The 19,356-nt window shown below is 39.0% G+C and overlaps 1 protein-coding gene across 2 annotated transcripts in view; it reads left to right on the plus strand.

Moving 5' to 3' along the window:
• bcas3 (BCAS3 microtubule associated cell migration factor) overlaps positions 1–19,356 on the plus strand; it is a 1,223,934-nt gene that overhangs the window by 594,821 nt on the left and 609,757 nt on the right. For both annotated transcript variants that reach the window (XM_043718095.2, XM_043718097.2), the window contains exon 16: positions 14,332–14,482. In XM_043718095.2, the coding sequence (XP_043574030.2) occupies positions 14,332–14,482 (151 nt within the window). The remainder of the gene's footprint in view (positions 1–14,331; positions 14,483–19,356) is intronic.

Genomic DNA, 19,356 nt, shown 5'->3' on the forward strand with positions numbered 1-19,356 from the left:
TGACAAGCACCACTGAGCATAAGTTAAGCACGATGAAAGCTTGACTTATAAGATGAATAAAATGTTAGAGGTACTGTTAGTTGTTGTTCTCGGATGGGATTCTCCAAGATAGGCTGAATGTCTGACTGCTTAATTTATACCCAGCACTTAGTTAGGATATGGTGCTTGGGGAAAGTGTAGTTTTAGGGAGAAAATTGTTCATTTTGGTTGAAGAAACTTAAACATGCCAGTAACAATTTCTTTCCGAATTTGAGAATTTTTTTTTGTTTCAGGCATTTGTACATCAGTGCTAAGCTGTCAGAAAGATATTTAGAGAAAAAAAGACAGTAATTTCCTGCTAGTATCTCAAACCTTGATACCTCGTCAGGGTCAAATGTCTAATACTTTAATTGGAACTGTTAATCTACTGGAACTTCCTGAGTTAAATTCTCTAGTTAAATTCATAATACATCTATCTAGGCTAACATCCAACAAGGATTATATGAGCAGTGTTCCTAAAGGGCCTATTCACATTAATCAGAGCACCATCTTAATGCCTTTATAAATTGAGGCACCAAGTACAAAAGCAAGGAAATTATGATAAATCTTTGTATCAAAAAAAACACACTGATCAATCAATTAGGATGTGATGTTTATGAGACAGTTTCCAAGGCTGAATAAGAATAGATTGGAAAAACTGGGGTTGTTCTCCTTAGAGGTTGGAGAAGAGATTCAGTGGAGGTGTTTAAACTGATGAGAGATTTAGCCAGTGTACATAGAGAGAGACTCTGGTAGAAATGTTGAGAACCAGAGGATAGAGTTCAGGTGGTTGGCAAAAGAACTAAAAGGGACATGAGAAAACATTTTTTAAAGGAGAGTGTAGACAGAACCTGGAATGCGTGACGTGAAAGAGTGGTGGAGGCCTATTCAATTGTTTCTTTCAAAACAAAATAGGATGCACATCTGAAGATGAAAAAAATGTGTAAAGCTGTGGGTAAAGGACTGGAAAGTGCGACTACAAACTGCTGTTGCAGGTGGCATGGAACTGATTGGATGAAAGCCTTCAGCACTATAACTATTTTATGATCCTCATATCAATATGCCAGAGCTTAGCCCTAGAGTGTGTATTATAAGATAGAAATTGAATTTTTTCCAGAATCTTCTGTTTTCTTTGAGATTTTCAGTGCCTGCATAACTTTATTTGTTTCATGAGTTGAGGTCTCAGCTTTGCACTTGTTCAGATTTCTGCCAATACAAATACATTAGTTTTCTAGTTCCTTTCCAATTAACTTGTTAACACTGCTTCCCATTTTGTTTTTATAATTTGCAATTTTTTTGTCATTTGCATCAATGTCTTCCACCTTAGGGAAATCTGTAATCCCACTGATTGAAAGGAATTTAGTTCATTATAAGGTTAATTAATTTATTTTGGTTTTCTAAATCATTTGAGTTCAGACTTGCAAAACCCATCAGCAAGCTTGTGCAGAACTCTCGTCCAAAGGACATCCAGGCCATTGAACAATGAGGCATAAATGCTTAGGATTCATTCATTGATGAAAAGAAACATATAAAACAGGACTTTATAGAAACATAAAAGATAACAACAGAAAAGACAACTGGTCATATAAACCTAGAACAATATTGACTGATATTCCAAGGCTGCTGGATTATAGTAATTGTTTACACAATTGACTTAACTCAGATTTGGGTATTGATTTGGAGTTAGTCTCTCCAGTACATTTGGACCACTTCTAATGGGAACTTTTGGTGAATGACCACCACCTTATTTTGTTGCTTCAGGCTAGAACAATGTTAACATTTTCAGAGGTCGTCACTGTTAATCCTCAAACGTTACAAGTTACCTTTGAAGCCAATGTTGTCAAATGAAACACTACAGTCTTTGTCCCAGCCTTGATTGTTATCACAGGCCTGAATGAACCTCAGACACAGTGTGGGAAAGGAATCTGCTTTTCTTTCCCTCCTTTTCTTTCTTATATCATGAAACCAAAACTTAAATTCTTTGTAAATGAGGAGTTCAAAATTGTTTCTGATACTGCTTAATCTTATGTTGCTCCTCCTTGGACTTGGATATCTTTGTTTCAGTATTACTGGGGTATTTATGTGATCTTGGTGTTTCAGAGATCATTACATTTTTTTCGAAAGAATATTTGGCTAATGCCCTTAAAACTGTAGCTTAATCAGCAAGATCCAGTGGACCCATTTCAAAACTAAAAATTAAAAGGAACTCATCAAAGAGAAAATTAGAGAAGAAATTAAATTAACAAAAATAATGCCTGAAATTTCTAGAATTCTGAACCTCTGTTTATAGATTTAAATTCCACAAATCACATTGAAAATTGTTAAGGCCTAATGTCTCTATCTGCACCCATGTTGTTGAGTATTTGAGAGAACAGATTTCTATCTATGTAAAGGCTACCAAGCCCAAATTCTATCATGCAGAAACAGGCTATGTGTGATCTTTTTCTGGACATTTTAGAAAGCAGTTTATCAGAGTATTAGTTTTTGAGTCCACTGCCATCAGTGCTTCAGATATTGCTGCAACAAAATACTGGTAAAAGGCACAAGGAGAAATATTTTAGGATTGGTGTACTAAGCATTGAATCTTTAACACACTGGGAATGCCATCCTAGTCTGTTGTACCTAAAAGTTGCAGGTGATCTTCTAATTATAAGATTTCAGGTCCAACCAAGTTGGTTGTGTGAGGGAGGTAAATTTGGAAGATGTCTAATTCCAGACTGATCTGGAGTGCCTCTGGCTCCCAGTCAGATTCTACTTTGGTCCTGCCTGCATCTGTGTTTTTGAGGTCATTGATTGAATGGTTAGCCATTCATGACTTTGTGGTGTTACTAAACATTGAGGCTTAGTCAGGATATGTCAGTTTCTGTGCCTGTGACAACTCTTGCTTTTATTTTCATTAATTCTGACTCCAGATGTGCAGAGTCCATGAGTTCACTTTTGTCATTCAAGCTGTTAAAAGTGATTCCTGAATTTAAGATGACACCACAAAATGAAAGAAATATGTTTGATTTTTTTAAAAGTGGGAGACCAGATACCAGTTTTATAAAAGTGAAATTATTTTCAAAAATTAATCAATGAGGTCATATGATTTCTTAAAAATATTTTTTAGAATATCTTGAATAATAAGGTCTTACCTTGGAGAATTATTTTAAATATCAAAACTCTGCAAGTTAAACGGATCCTTTTCACATGTAATGAATTTTCTGTTGTAAAAATCTGTTCTCCCAACATCAACTTTCCACTGCACCTTTCTACACCTTAACATTACTTTGGAGCCATTCTACAACAATGATGTAGATCATATATAATTGCTTTATTAATTATATGTATATATTAATGCTTACACTTTTTTAGTATATTGAAACAAAAATCTCAGAATGCTTCAATGAATCGGTTATATTAGTTTGATCTTTTGCCTCATTTAGCTCATGTAGATAATGCAAAATACTGCAAAATGGCGCAAGTAGTTTCAACATTATTATTTGCGTTAATTCAAATGCCTTAAATATTACATCTAAAAACATCTATTGTTCGTAACTCCGACTTAAAAGTGGGTCTTATTTTCTTGTTGTGTTTCCTGTTCTAACACTGATATGAACGACAAAGCCCATGGCTTGTTAGTAGGAAGCAGCCAGCAACATCTTTGTACAAATTCCAATAAAGGACTGGTTTGTTAAAAGTTACTTTGCCGTCAAATGAATAGGCTACCAGTTCCCTAAGCATGGATGAGAGATGGTGACAAAAGCTGAAGTTGGTCTTTAGAGACAGACTAAATTCATTGAGAGTTTTCCCCTTCCTCTTTTCTACCTTCACTCGTTTTGAAGCGTCATTATCTCCTTTCAGTCTGCAGAGTCTCCTGTTTCTTTTGAGAAGCTTTTCTTGTTGTCATTTCTTCCTCACACAAAAGGGCTGGCTGCTGTGGTGGGGTGGGGGTTGTGAATGAACGGTTTTGAAATTTTAAGAACCCTCTTCAGCGAGAATTGGGCGGATTTGATCTGGGGTTTGCGTATGTCTACACAGAAGGCTTTGGTTATTTAGGAGACTAATCTTTAATACACCATCTCCTTTGTAAAGAACAAAAACAGCGTTTTGGGGAAGTGTCAAAACAAAGGAAAACGAGTTTCTAAACCATTTAATTTACCATTACTTGTCAATTTTGAACATTTTGATTCCATTTTCACCAGAACAGTTCTCTTCATTGACTTTTTGTCTTTTCTTTTCATGAACATTTGATTCTTGCTTATTTTTAAAAACACATTTTTCTTTTTCATTAGAATAATTGGTTGAAATATTGAGGAATCAACAGGCAAGTAAACACTTCCTTATAAATATGTATTTTAACTATGAGATTGCCTCTTATGGGGATCTTACAAATCAGCATCACTGTTTGGTTTTGTATAATTTGGGACAGGGTGTTCAATGCACTGCATGCCATTGTTCCTTCATTCATGACTACTTTCTCTGGGTTCCTAATTCCTATATGCTATTTCATAACTTTTTTAAAAAATCATCCAATCAAAAAGAATCATGTTCTTTTTATTTTAAGAATTTCTATTTGTTTAAAGATCATATTGTGCAAAAATTGCATTGGCTTTTTAACAGAACAACTTTATTAGAATCAATTACTGCATCTGAATTTTGTTTGAGCTTTCAGGGCTCCAGAGTTATTTGATGTAGGATAGCAGCGGGTTGGTAGGCAGGTGGTTGGGATGGTGTAGATATATTGAGAGGGACCTAATTTATATAATAAAATATTCACAGTCTGAGAATTAGGGGTGCAGGTATATGCCAGCGTGTAACCAGTGTTGTGTTGTTTTACAAAGGGATTGCCAGGGCTTGGCATTGCACAGAATATAATTGGTGCAGTCTAAGACCTAATTTCAAGAAAAATGTATCGGGGGCATATGGAATTATTTTGTACAGTTTCTTTCCAAATTTTCAAAAGATTGAAAGTCCTTGCTTACTGTACTTTCTATCTTCTTTTCATATTTTCTTCAATTGCAACATTGACATTTTTGTTCATTTAAACATCCTGTATAACAGTATGTGCAGATAAGTTAGCTGTGTGTTTGTTTTCAAGATATGGGGTGACATTGGCAAGGCTGCATTTATTGCCTGTTCCTAATTGCATTGAGACGGTTGAGTCTCTTTCTGAAGTAATTGTCTGGTAGGCCTCAGAGCGTAGATTCACAATGCAAGCCAGATTGAAGGAAACATAGAAGATAGGAGTAGGAGGAAGCTTCCCATCCTTTGAACCTGCTCAGCCATTCATCATGATCATGGCTGATTGTTCAACTCAATAATGTAATCCTGCTTTCTTCCATAATCTTTGGTCCTATTTGTCCCAAGTGCTATATCTAGCTGCTGCTTGAATACTTTCAGTGTTTTGGCATCAACCACTTCCTGTGGCAATGAATTCCACAGGCTCACCACTCTTTGGTTGAAGAAATGTTTCCTCATCTCCAGCTTCCATGGTCCACCTCAGACTGTGATCCCTGGTTCTGGATGCAGCCATCATCGGGAACATCCTCCCTGCATCTATCCTGTCTAGTCCTGTTAGAATTTTATAGGTCTCTATAAGATCCCCCCTCACTTGTCTGAATTCCAGCAAAAACAATCCCAACCTAGTCAGTCTCTCCTCATAGCTCAGTCCCATCATCCCAGAATCAGCCTGGTAAACCTTCGCTGCACTCCCTCAAGAGCAAGAGCATCCTTTTTCAGAAAAGGAGACTAAAACTGCACACAGTATTTGAGGTATGGCCTCACCAAGGCCCTGTATAACTGCAACAACACATCCCTTTCACAATGAAGGCCAACATACCATTTGCCTTCTTTGCTGCCTGCTGCACCTGCATACCTACCTTCAGCAACTTATGACTAATTAGAATTGAAAATGTTGGTTTTCTTTTCCTGAAGAAGATTAGTGAACTTGCTTGTCACATTATCATCCTAACAGATTTATTGAATTTAGTTTGTCATGGTGGGAATTGAACACACAATGTCTGACAATGGTAAAAGCAGCACTGTAACTGGGGGCAGATAGTCATGTTGTGGTAATGCCACAGGTAATCTAGAGATAAATATGTTTGACTTGATGGACAGATATTACAAAGACATTTTGAATAATGACCAAAACTGTAACATGAATGTGGAAGGTGTTTGGATGGTAGAACATTGGGAAAAGGCCAGGGTGACTTTGTTAATTAAGGATGGCATTGGTTCAGGACTGTTAGTTGAAAAATCAAAATGCAGAATCAGTTTGGGTACAAATATGAAAGATAAGAGGTCCTTTGTGGGAGTGGTTTATTGGCCACCTGACTGTAATTACGCACAGGAAGAAATGAATGAGAGATGTAAGAAACGTACTGCAACAATCAGTTCATACATTATGTTTGGGACAATTTCTTAAAGCAGTACATTCTACAGCTAACCAAAGGAGCAGGCTATCCTCGATTTGGTGATGTACAGTAACATGGATTAATGAATAATTTAAAGATAGTTGACCCTCTAGCTAATCGTGATCATAACATGACAGGATTTCATGTTCAATTTGAAAGGGAGAACTGTGGGTCCATGAGTAATGCTTTAAACCAAGATAAAGGTAATTCTAAAGGTATGAAGACAGAGCTGGCTAAGATGAATTAGCAAGCTAAGTTAAAAGGTCAGTCAATATAGAAGATATTTAATAACGCTCAGCAAAGATTTATCCCAGTTAGAAAGAAAGGCCCTTTGACAAAAATACACCATCCATAGTTAAATAAGGAAGATCTAGGTAGTATTAAAATGACAGAAATATTATACAAATTTGTAAAGGTTTATGGTAGATCAGAAGATCAGGTAGACTTTAAGAAGCAACAAAACATGATGAAGTAAATAAGAGGCAGAAAATAGAGTTCAAGAGAAAGCTAGCTACTAATATAAAAACAGATAGTAATATTTACCACAAATATTGAACAGAAAACATGTAAATAAAGCTGGTGTTGGTCCTCTGGAGAGTGAGCTTCGGGACTTGATAATGGAAAATGAAGAAGTGGAAGAGACTTTGAACATGTTTTTTGTATCTGTCATCATGGTAGGTAACCTCCCAAAGATAATTGAAAATCAAGATGTAATAGGGAGAGGTGAACTTAAAACAATCACTACCACTAGGGAAAAGTTATTAGCAAAGCCTTTGGACCCATAAGCTGACAAGTCTTTTAGAATGGACGATCAGCATCCTGGAGTCTTAAGTGCCATTGGTTTTAATCATCCAAAATTCCTTCGCTTCTGAATGGTGCTATTAGATTTGACTATAATAACTTGAACTCCGTTATTCAAAAGAGGAAGGAGGCAGAAAGTCAGAGACTTTAGGCCAGTTAGCCTAACATCTGCTATTGGGAAGGTGTTCAAATCCATTATTAAGGAAATAATAGCAGGACACATAGAAAATCACTATTTTTTCAGGCAAAAGCAACATGGCTTTGTTAAAGGAATTAATATTTAACTAATCTGTTATAGACTTTTGACAAAGTACCAACCACATTGTATAAAACCAGTAAATAGGCGTACCCGGATTTCCAAAAGATGCCTGTTAAAGTGCCAAATCAAAGGTTGCGGCTCAAAACAAGTATTATATTTATGGTGCACTAGAATCATAAATAAAACATGAAGTAGACTGAGGGTAAACTTGAACAGGGAATATTGTGGAGCCTCTCAACTCCACAGTTGATTTTAGACTGTTTCCTCTAGCTCTCGCCTCTGGATCACCTGATCCCCCCGCTAAACATGGCAGCACACAGCCAACTACCTACATTACACCCCTCTCGCTTTACTTCCATACTCCCCTTGACAATACATCCAAAAATTATGACTATTATAGAAGCATTGTAGACAATATATGTACATGGGTTTGTGGTTATCATGTTTGTAGTTCACTGAATAGAACACGAGATTGGCGGAGGGTAAACATGGAATACTTTATTATGGGTCCTCTCAGCTCTATAGAGTCATAGAGAAGTACAGCATGGAAACAGACTCTTCGGTCCAACCCATCCATGCCGACCAGATATCCCAACTCAATCTAGTTCCACCTACCAGCACCCGGCCCATATCCCTCCAAACCCTTCCTATTCATATATCTATCCAATACCTCTTAAATGTTGCAATTGTACCAGCCTTCACCACATCCTCTGGCAGCTCATTCCATACATGTACCACCCTCTGCATGAAAAAGTTGCCCCTTAGGTCTCTTTTATATCTTTCCCCTCTCACCCTAAACCTATGCCCTCTAGTTCTGGACTCCCCGACCCCAGGGAAAAGATTTTGCCTATTTACCCTATCCATCCCCCTCATAATTTTGTAAATCTCTATAAGGTTACTCCTCAGCCTCCGATGCTCCAGGGAAAACAGCCCCAGCCTGTTCAGCCTCTCCCTGTAGCTCGAATCCTCCAACCCTGGTAACATCCTTGTAAATCTTTTCTGAACCCTTTCAAGTTTCACAACATCTTTCCGATAGGAAGGAGACCAGAATTGCACGCAATATTCCAAGAGTGTCCTAACCAATGTCCTGTACAGCCGCAACATGACCTCCCAACTGCTGTACTCAATACTCTGACCAATAAAGGAAAGCATACTAAACACCTTCTTCACAATCCTATCTACCTGCAACTCCACTTTCAAGGAGCTGTGAACCTGCACTCCAAGGTCTCTTTGTTCAGCAACACTCCCTAGGACCTTACCATTAAGTGTGTAAGTCCTGCTAAGATTTGCTTTCCCAAATGCAACACCTCGCATTTATCTGAATTAAACTCCATGTGCCACTTCTCAGCCCATTGGCCCATCTGGTCCAGATCCTGTTGTAATCTGAGGTACCGTCTTCGCTGTTCACTACACCTCCAATTTTGGTGTCATCTGCAAACCTACTTACTGTACCTCTTATGTTTGCATCCAAATCATTTATGTAAATGACAAAATGTAGAGGGCCCAGCACCGATCCTTGTGGCACTCCACTGGTCACAGGCTAGTTGGGCTTAAACTACATCCCCAAGCTCCTGCCCCCAGATCACTTGAACCACTCTGTTAAAGGGGTAATACACACCTATATACATTCGTAACAATAAGAAAACATGGTATTTTGAGTAACTTATTAACGTGGAAAAGGATTGGTCAGGTAAAAAGAAGCAAACTGTAGGGATAAAAGGGTAAGTTTTGGTTTGGCAAGCTCTAACTAATAAAGTGCCATTGGGATCAATGTTGATTTCTCAACAATTTACAATCTGCATCAATAATTTGGATGAAGGAACCAAATCTAAAGTGTCTGAATTTGCTTATGATATATTGATATGAAAATAAGTTGTCAGAAGGAGACACATACGTAAAGGGATGTAACCAGGTTAAGTGAATGGGCAAAAGATTGACAGCTGGAATACAGTGTTCATTTTAGCAGAAAAAATAGGTAGTAGGTAATTTAAATGTAGATAGATTTCAGGGCTCGGCGGTACGTGGGTGATGTAGATATCCTTGTACATGAATCACAGAAAGTTGGTATGCCGACACAGCTAATAATTAGAAAAACGAATGAAATGTTGTTATTTATTGCGAAGGGAGTGGAATATAAAGGATGGTTGTTTTCTTTCGTACAGGATATTGGTGAGATTGATTTGGAATATTGTGTATAGTCTGGTTTTCTTATTTTAAAATAGATATCATCACTTTAGAGGTGATTCAGAGAAGGTTCAGTTGATTTATTCCTTGTTTGAAGGGTTTGTCTAATGAAGGAAGGTTGACTAGATTAGGCCTGTATCCATTGAAATTTTGAAGAATGAGAGATGGTCTTATTGAAACATAAATCTTGATGGGACTTAACAGGGCTGATACAAATTGGATCTTCCCTCTTGCAGGGTAGACTAAAACTAAATGACACTATTTAAGAATAAGAGGTCTGTCTTCTCTTTCTCTGCTTCATAAAAGCTTAGCATCTTAAACACATCAGCAGTTATCTCACCAGGTGGCTTATCTATTCAATCAGTTCAAATCACAGGCTGTTTTGACCCATTGCTTAAAAAAATGTTTCTGACACTTTAAAAATTGTTACCATCGCAGAACTAAAGACCAAAGCCATTTACCTATGCACTGCCACCCAAATTCCCAAGTAAGAGTAATAATATAATAAAAATTGATCGTATCAGTCTAATCTGGAAGTGAAGTCATCTTGGGTCAGAATTTAATGCCCTCCTCTGAGGCACATTGGTGCAGGATGGCTATTTAATCAGTTGATGGGGGGGGGGGGAGTTGGAGATTGGGGAAACTGCTACAATGCTTCACCCCATTCATGACTGGGCAATTCACCATGCAGGAACCCTGAAAGGCTGTAGTGGACTTGTGGCCTTCTGATGGAGGTTCCCTTGCTGTCCAGCAATCAGTATCCATTCAAGAAATATAACATTAGGAAGGGGTTGGTTCACTGAGAGAATTCTGCTGCCATTGTCATTGATCCCTGTGGGCTCATGCCTAGTCCATCTGGTACCTAAGTCTCTTGTTTACCAGGGCCATTAATGGATGCATTACCAGCAGCAGAAGCAGTCTTCTTAGTGGCGCTGCTAAGCAATGCACAGTTGCTAGTTACTGATTGGCAAGTAGGGCAGCATTTCCACTTATTGGTTTCGCCAGCTCTGTAGCAAGAAGCAACCCTCAATGTCTTGTTAGATACTACACTTGGTATAAAAGTTCCTTGTCACCCCGCTTACCTCTTCTGTTAAATTGCCAAAATTCCAAATTATTTTATATTGGATTGAAAGTTTTTTTATCCTTCCTTTAGAGTTTTCTGTATTTATTTATACTGTTAACCATTCCACTTGTAACTTTGTTATTTTTTTCTTTAGTAGGACGCTGTGAGTCAGTGATTACAAATTTCATTGCTGCTAGTTGTCTTTGAAGAACCTGTGGCTTTGTATCATAATACAATAGGTATTATGCTATTGTAGTTTGAGTCGTACTCTCCTTCCTTCCTTGAGTCTCTTAAGAAGCTAAAGATAACTATTGGCAGGCTGTTGTGATAATAAACATCTGTGATACACTTTCTGTTACTTATCTTTCTAACAAAAGCATGAAAAATTAGAAAAAAAAATCTTGGTGTGAATTTAACCATTGACATCTAATAGTTGCTTTGTGCCACTTTATTAAAAAGTCATGGTGCGCCTCCCCAGTGCCGTTCCAGACCCTGCATTGCCACTCAGCACTGTGAAGATAATAAACATTACATCTTCCTGTAGCAACCAGTACTTGACAGCTTCACTGGAGATGTTATAAAGCATAGTCTTGAAATGCCTTCAGTTGGGTCTGAGAGCACAAAGCAGATTAAAAATCTATATACCTACCTCCTCCATCATGACTACAGCAACTTGACAAAGCTTCTTTGACAACACTTTTCAAACAATGACCACCACAATACAAGACAAGGGAAGCAGACACATAAAAGCCACATCACCTCTAAAATTCTCTCCAAGTCCCACACTATTCTGCAAAAGGGTTAGACTTGGGCATATTATCATCATTTCTTCATTGTTGCTGGGTTCAAATCCTGGAACTCTATATCTTACAGTGCTTATTGTTTATTCATTCACGGGATGAGGGCATTGTTATCCATGCCAGCAATTATTGACCATTCCTAGTTGCCCTGGGGGCAGATAAGAGTTAACCACATTGCTGTGGGTCTGGAATCACATTTTAGGCCAGACCTGGTAAGGGTGGCAGATTCCTTCTCTAAAGGATATTTGTGAACCAGATGGGTTTTTCATTACAATTGATAACAGATTCATTGTCAGCATTAGACTCTTAATTCCAGATTTTTAAAAAATGAATTCAAATTCCACTAGCATTTGAACCTAGGTTCCTAAATATTACCTGGATCTCTGAATTAACAGTTTGGCAATAATACCAGTAGGCCGACGCCGCCCCATTGTATACATTAATGTATCTGCATTGTCCAAGAAGCAGTGTTCAAGACCATCTGCTCACGCACATGGAGAATGGAGAAATGCAACAAATACTGGCATCGCCAGCAATGTTCTTACCTTGAGAATGAATAATAGGAAGTGAGGAAAAAAGAACTCTAAGATCTTTTTTTAGCTTTAACTCACCCATTGCGTGCCATGACCAAGTCCATTTTAAATCTGAATCCTTTTATGCTGCATTTCTCTTAAGTGATATGATTGATCACATTGTGTTCTAATGAAGAATCAATTAGTTTGTTTATATAAAAATGTAATCTGTGTGATTGTTACTAAATGTTGAGACGATCATTATTTTTCCTTTTTTCTCATTTTTAGCTTAGTGCTGAGTTGCAGCTGGGAATTGAATTTTGAACTTGGAATAGTCACATGTTTTGAAAAAAGAGAGAACAAACCTGGCCTGTAAAGATACTGCAGGTTAATCACTGCTGTAAGAACACTGTAGATAAACCCACACCAAGATGTTTTTGTGCTCAGGGACTGGCAGCTGGTTGGATGTGAATTGGTCAATCAAGGGAGGATCAGTACTGGTCAGCCAATCACAGAGAATGTTGAAAAAGAAAGAGAAAAAACAGAGTGAACTGCCTCTTACTGGGTTTTGGGCAGGAGGCAGTCTTGCTTCACAGCTGCCAAATTGGAAGCTTCAAATAAGGGGAGCAGCTACTGTCTATCTACCCTGTCTGTGCCCCTCATAATCTTAATTGTCGCTATCATGACCTCCCCACAATCTTCTGTGGTCCAAAGAAACAAACTGAACTTACTCAGTCTGTCTTTGTAGCTAAGATGCTCCATCCTATGTAACAACCTGGTGCATCTCCAATGTAATATGATCCTTCCTAAGCGTGGAAACCAGAACTTCACACAGTTCTCTAACTGTGGTTTAACCAAAATCCTCGACAGCTTCAAAATAACCTTCCTGCTTATAATCTATGCCTTGACTGATAAAGGCAAGCCCCTGAATGTGTATAAACTACTTTATTAAACTGCTCTGCTGCCTTCAGGGATCTGTGGACAAGCACCCTGAGATTCCATTGTTTCTCTTTAGCTTCCTAGTGTCTGCCATTCATTGAGTACTCTTATTGGTTCTTCCACAGCCCATCGCCTTGAATTAACCTGAATTAAAACATAAAAACAAAACTGAGAGGGAACCCACAAATCAACACAGACAGGTGGTAAGGTCAAGCTAAATGAATCTGTTAATTTACTGGGCTTTGGGGGGGAATAGAAGAAACCATGAAATTTGCTTGATTATCATAAGAACCGAATTGGTTCACTAGTTTAGGAAGAGAACCTGTCAGTGCTTGCAGAAGACCACAGAAAGAGAGAGAGAGAGAGAGAGAGAGAGACGGCATGCTGGCAGAAGCATGGGGTGAAGGAGAAGGATTTTCTTACATTTTGGCTCGCAGAAGTGGACTTTAGCTGGCATTGATGCTAAACTGTGCTCATCTCAGGAAGACATCACAAGAGGTCTTTTGAAACAGAGTGAACATTTCCAAGGGTAAACTGAAAACCAGTAGTTCTCCTGGATGTGTAAATAGCTCTTCCTAGCTCACTACAAACTGACTTTGAAAGTCAACAAACTAATGGCTGAGATCATTATAAAGTTAATTACCTCAGTTGTGTTACAATGGATTGGTATGCCTTATATCTAATAGGGAAGTATGATTCACCAGCTTTGAGATACCAACCACTTTAAGCTTTGATCTGCGTGGAACAGATTGTGAACAACCATCTTGTGCAGAACACCTCGAGGCAGAATTTTAGGAGATGCCATTAGAGAGAGGACTCTCAACAGGGAGATGGAGTATGGCAAACCATTGTATTGAACCATGCTACCAGGTGCTACAACCTGAAGAACCATTACAACAAAACAAAGGAGCCTGCAGTCCATTTCAGAATTTGTTCTACTGAGTTAATTGTGAGAACACCATCCAGCCATTGACTGTAGAAGCCATTGCAGCTGCTGAGTTCTGACTTAACTTTTCAGCCCCTTCACTTTGAATTGAGTGTGAGCAGTATGGACCTAGGCTGCTGCCAGGAGTAAATCCATTGAAATAACTGCATGCCAATGTGGCTTAATATTAAACACATTTGAAACAGTATCACTTAAAGCACTCTACCCTGCATCTGCCAACTGAACCACTAGGGGTGGCAGTGTATTCAGTGCTGAAGGAGTTAACCATCTCAGTTGAAATAGATATTATGTTTAATATTAAAGGGAAACGGACTTTATCAGCAGCCCATTGTTCAGAGAAATAGCTCAGTTTCCTGGTAGTTCGGTAGTTCTCGGGAATAATCTTAATTTCTTTCTCTCTGTATTTTGCAGACAAACTGAGCAACCAGGACAGTTACAACAGCTTCACAAACAACAACCTAGGAAATCCACGGCTCTCACCAATCCCAACTCTGACGATTGTCTTGCCCCTGGCGCAGATCAAACAACCTATGACACTGGGAACCATCACGAAGCGTACAGGGTAATGGATTTTGACTTAAGTTTCCAGTATGATTTTAGTAGCACAAGCAACCAAACAGATTAACATAAAACATATGTATAGACACCAGTCACGCTTGCTCAGCAAATCCACACGCAAATTGAATAAATGACAAGGCAGTCTTAAATGCATTTTCCACCACAATAAGCTCTACTACATTTGACTATATACTGCACATGTCCTATGCTATATTGGTGTTCTGACAATTTTAAAAGGCAGAACAAGTGCAGGCGGCACCTTTAATGGACGCCTAAAAGTTAATAACAAGAAAGTTCAAAATATATAATCTGCAGGGTATGCTGGTTACTTAAATGCATGACAGGAATCAATTAATTTTGAGGCAGCACTAAATGCATCATCAGTGAAACATGTGGTAGTTTAAAGAAAAAACATGATGGTATAAAATATAGTGTATGCAGCAGACTGCCATAGGCAGATGGTGTTAAAATGCAGTTTGGTAGATTATAGGGTTTAGAGATTGAAAAGCAACTTTTTTTTTGCTTAGAACTTACAAAAGCTTCACAATTGCCTGCAGTGGTCTTTTCCTGTCATATAGATCCTCATGCTTCCATTTGATTTCTCTTTATTCTCATCATTGTAGGTTAGCACAACAATGCAAAATAAAATTAGAATTTGGTCAGAATCTTGATGGGGTCAGATGGGATGAGTAAGGGTTTCAGCCAAATGACCTTCATCAGAACTCTGATTAAGTGGTGACAGCTGAGCATTAATTCATTTTTCTTAATTCAGAATAATAATTTTTGATGCAACTAATTTGTGCAGTGAGATGGCATGAGACTGCTGGATGAAACTTGAAACCCCTATTTTTCATGTGTTTGAAAACAACATGTTGGCCCCGACATTTTATACTGGATTTTTATACATTTATATATAATTCTACAAGTTTACTAATGTGTAGAAGAAGCAGAAGAAGAAAGGGTTGCGGCAAAATATTTCTGTAGTTATCAGTTACTAATTAAATTGGACTCTGATGAAGGATTTATACCCAAAATATTAGGCAGTCTGATGCTGCTTATGTCAGGCATTTCCAGCTTCTAAAAACATCTTTCTATGTCAGATGTTGGGGTTTGGTGAGACAAAGACATGACCAGAAATGAATTGTTGTCCATTACACTTGTCTAGCTCTTTTATCATATGGAGAATTTCAGGAGTAAAATGTGGAGGTTGTTTACGCATAGTGAGATGCTCACTGCAGAGCAACTACAGACATAATGGGCTGAAGAGTATCCTGTACTATAACACTTGCATGACTCTGTGTAAAATGTTCTTAACAGGAGGAAAACAAAAGTATTGACAAGTTATATGATATTTCTTCTATTTTAGAAGTATACATCGGCACACTTAACTCATTCGTATGATAGTGTCAGCTTGACTCAATTGATAATCACCCTTAATGTATTGTCAGTCAGGGCTGTGGCTTTGAATCTTGTTTCAGGATTTAACAGTCTAATCTATGGTGCAATTCCGAGAGAGCACTGGAATGTTGCAGGCAGATAGCACCTTAGGGGAGGCCCAAAAGTTAAGGACAAGAAAACTCAGAATGGATAGTTTCAGAGTATGGCATTACTTAAAAAGTACTGCGGGAGTTAATTAATTTTGCAGTCTGCTTTTGACTGCAACTTTACACCCATGTTTCATGTAACTATTCATATGGATGTTGGATATTTTATGGCACTACCTTTAGATTTCACTGGGTTGTGCACCGGAAATCATGCTGCTGCACTATTACCACATCACAAGTGTGAAAAGAATTAGTCAACAGTCCAAAGTCCCCAGGTTAAAAGAAAAATGCCCTTCAGGTTTCTGCATTTCGCAAGAAAATAATTTTATTCATAACAAATTTTCTTTAACCAATTAGAAATGAGGAAGTATGAATTGCTACTGTAAAACAAATTTTATAATTTAATGCTGCCCCTTTTCAAATCTCCCCTGGACAATCGGTCAGACTGGCTGAACACTTCGACTTCCCCTCCCATTCCATCAAGACTACATCGGGGAGACAGGACCCCTTTTTGCAGATCGTTTCAGAGAACATGTCTGGGACACCCACATCCACCAACATCACCGCCCCGTGGCTGAACACTTCAATTCCCCCTCCCACTCCGTCAAGGACATACAGGTCCTGGGCGTCCCCCACCACCAAACCGTTACCATCCGACACCTGGAAGAGGAATGCCTCATATTCTGCCTTGGGACCCTGCATCCACACAGGATAAATGTGGATTTCAACAGCTTCCTCATTTCCCCTCCCCCCACATTATCCCAGTCCCAAGCCTCCAATTCGGCACCGCCCTCCGGACCTGTCTATCACTCCCCCCTTCTGACCTATCACCTCCTCCCCCACCTTTATCCACCTATCCATTTCTCACCTACCTCACTCCTAACCCCACCACCCCTTCCATTTGTCTCTCAGACCCTGGCCCACAAACCTCATTCCCGATGAAAGGACTATGCTCGAAACATCGATTCACCTGCTCTTCGGATGCTGCCTGACCTGCTGTACTTTCCCAGCAGCACACTCTCAACCCTCACTTTCTCCTAGTCAGTCAGACACAGAAGGCATGGATGTTAAGGGTGGTAAGGGGGAAAATGTATCAGGGAAACACAGGTCAACAGCACCAATCGGGACCACAGGAAGTGATTATTTGGTTCTATTAGTTCCTTCCAATTTTAGTTCTTTGTTGTTAATACAAGTTTGTTTGCATGCTGATGCTCTCTTTTATTCACTGATTGAGAATTTGTCCTTTCACTTTGGTTTGAAGGCATCTTATTCCTCCTTCAAAACGTATTTACAGAGAAGAGTGAATAAAAGACAGAGCTAGCTATTACTGGCGTCTTACAGGTACCTCCACACGAGGAGAGACACAGATTTTTTGTTGCTTTATCTTTGGCTGGTTCTCTGCCGCACTAGTTCAACACAAGCCATGGTTAGGAGCCAGTCAGTACATTGGTGCCAAGCAGTTTTCCCTTTTTGCAGAACTCACCAGCTCCATGGTACCTGCCACTCACACTGTTCCAGGAAAAATGCAACATTGTATACAACTCACAATGTGCTCCAGTGAATGTGACTTTTGAAATTGCAGCCATCTCCTTGCATAGTCTCCTTTGGTTAAAGCAGTATCTTCCTTTTTTGTCCAAAGTCCACACATGAAGGAAACAAAAAGATTCACACGACTGAAAGAGTAAGGATTATTCCTGTTAAAGAGGCTAACGTCTTTTCCCCAACCAATACGAATTCAAGAAGCTTTAAACGAGCTGGGGTTGTAGGGGTGTAGGTTGGAAGTCGACCTTAACAGCAGTGAGAAAAGAGAGAAGATTGGTACAGAAGTTAAAGGGAGCAAGTTAAATGGACGAGGCAGGCAAGAGCATGACAGAGAATGAGGAAAGACTGATGAATTAAACTGCATTTATTTCAATGCAAGAGGCCTGACAGGTAAAGCAGATGAAACCAGTGAATGGATGGAAATGTGCAATAGGTTATCATAGCTATTACAGAAACATGGCTGAGGGAGGGACAAAACTGGCAACTCAATGTTCTGGCATGTATGTGCTGTAGAAATGATAGAAAAGGAGGCAAGAGATGAGGGAGAGTAGCGTTTTTGATGAGGGAAAACATCATGGTTGTACTTGTAGAGGACATTCCTCGGGACTTGTACAATGAAGCTATATGCGTGGAATTGAGAAATAAGGGGATAAATACCTTCATGGAATTCAGCCCCCCCCCAATAGTCAATGGGAAATGGAGGAGCAAATATGTAAGGAGATGGAGGGTTTCACTTATAAAAATAGGCTGGTAGGCTTTTTTTCACTGGAGCTTAGGAAGTTGAGGGATGACCTTATAGAGGGGCATAGATAAGGTGAATAGCAAAGGTCTTTTCCCTAAGGTGGGGGAATTAAAAACTAGGGAGCATATTTTTAATATGAAAAGAAAAAGATTTCAAAAAGACATAAGGGGCAACTGTTTTACTCAGACAGTAGTTAGTGTGTGCAATAGAGGAAGTGGTGGATGCAGGTACAGTTACAATGGGTAAAGACAGTTGGATAAGTATGTGAATAGGAAAGGTTTGGAGGGATATGGGCCAAACACAAGCAGGTGGGACTAGTTTGATTTGGAAACATGGTCCGTGTGGACTAGTTGGACAGAAGTGTCTGTTTCTATGCTATATGACTGTGATTATATCTGTAAGAATAATTAGGTTGTAATGATAGGGGATTTTAACTTTCCTAACCTAGTATGGGACTGCCATAGTGTTAAGGACTTGGATGGGGAGAAATTTGTTAAGTGTGTTCAAAAAAATTATCTTTGTCAATATATAGATGTATCTACTGGAGAAGGAACAAAACTCAACCTTCTCTTGGGAAATAAGGAGGGATAAGTGCTTGAGGTGACAATGGGACAGCACTTTGGGAGCAGTGACCATAATTATATTGGTTTTAAAATAGTTGTGGAAAAGGATAGGCCATGTTTAAAACTTAAAGTTCGAAATTGAAGCAAGGCCAATTTTGATGGTGTTAGACAGCAACTTTCAAAAGTTGACTGGTGGAGGTTGTTAGGAAAAAGTGAAGACTGCAGATGCTGGAGGTCAGAGTGGCGCTGGAAAAGCACAGCAGGGCATGCAGCATCAGAAGAGCAGGAGAATCGACATTTCGGGCATAGGCCCATGGCTATCTGACCTGGTATGCTTTTCCAGCACCACACTTTTCGACTCTGGTGGAGGCTGTTCGCAAGCAAAGGAATGACAGACAAGTGGGAGGCTTTCAAAAGTGAGTTAACATGAGTTCAGAGAAAATGTGTTTCTGCCGGTGTGAAGGGCAAGGCTGGCGAGAATAAGGAA

This window comes from Chiloscyllium plagiosum, unplaced genomic scaffold (genome assembly GCF_037043375.1).
Source record: "Chiloscyllium plagiosum isolate Xiang-an unplaced genomic scaffold, Cpla_swu_hap1 HiC_scaffold_31, whole genome shotgun sequence".
NCBI classification, from domain to species: domain Eukaryota; kingdom Metazoa; phylum Chordata; class Chondrichthyes; order Orectolobiformes; family Hemiscylliidae; genus Chiloscyllium; species Chiloscyllium plagiosum.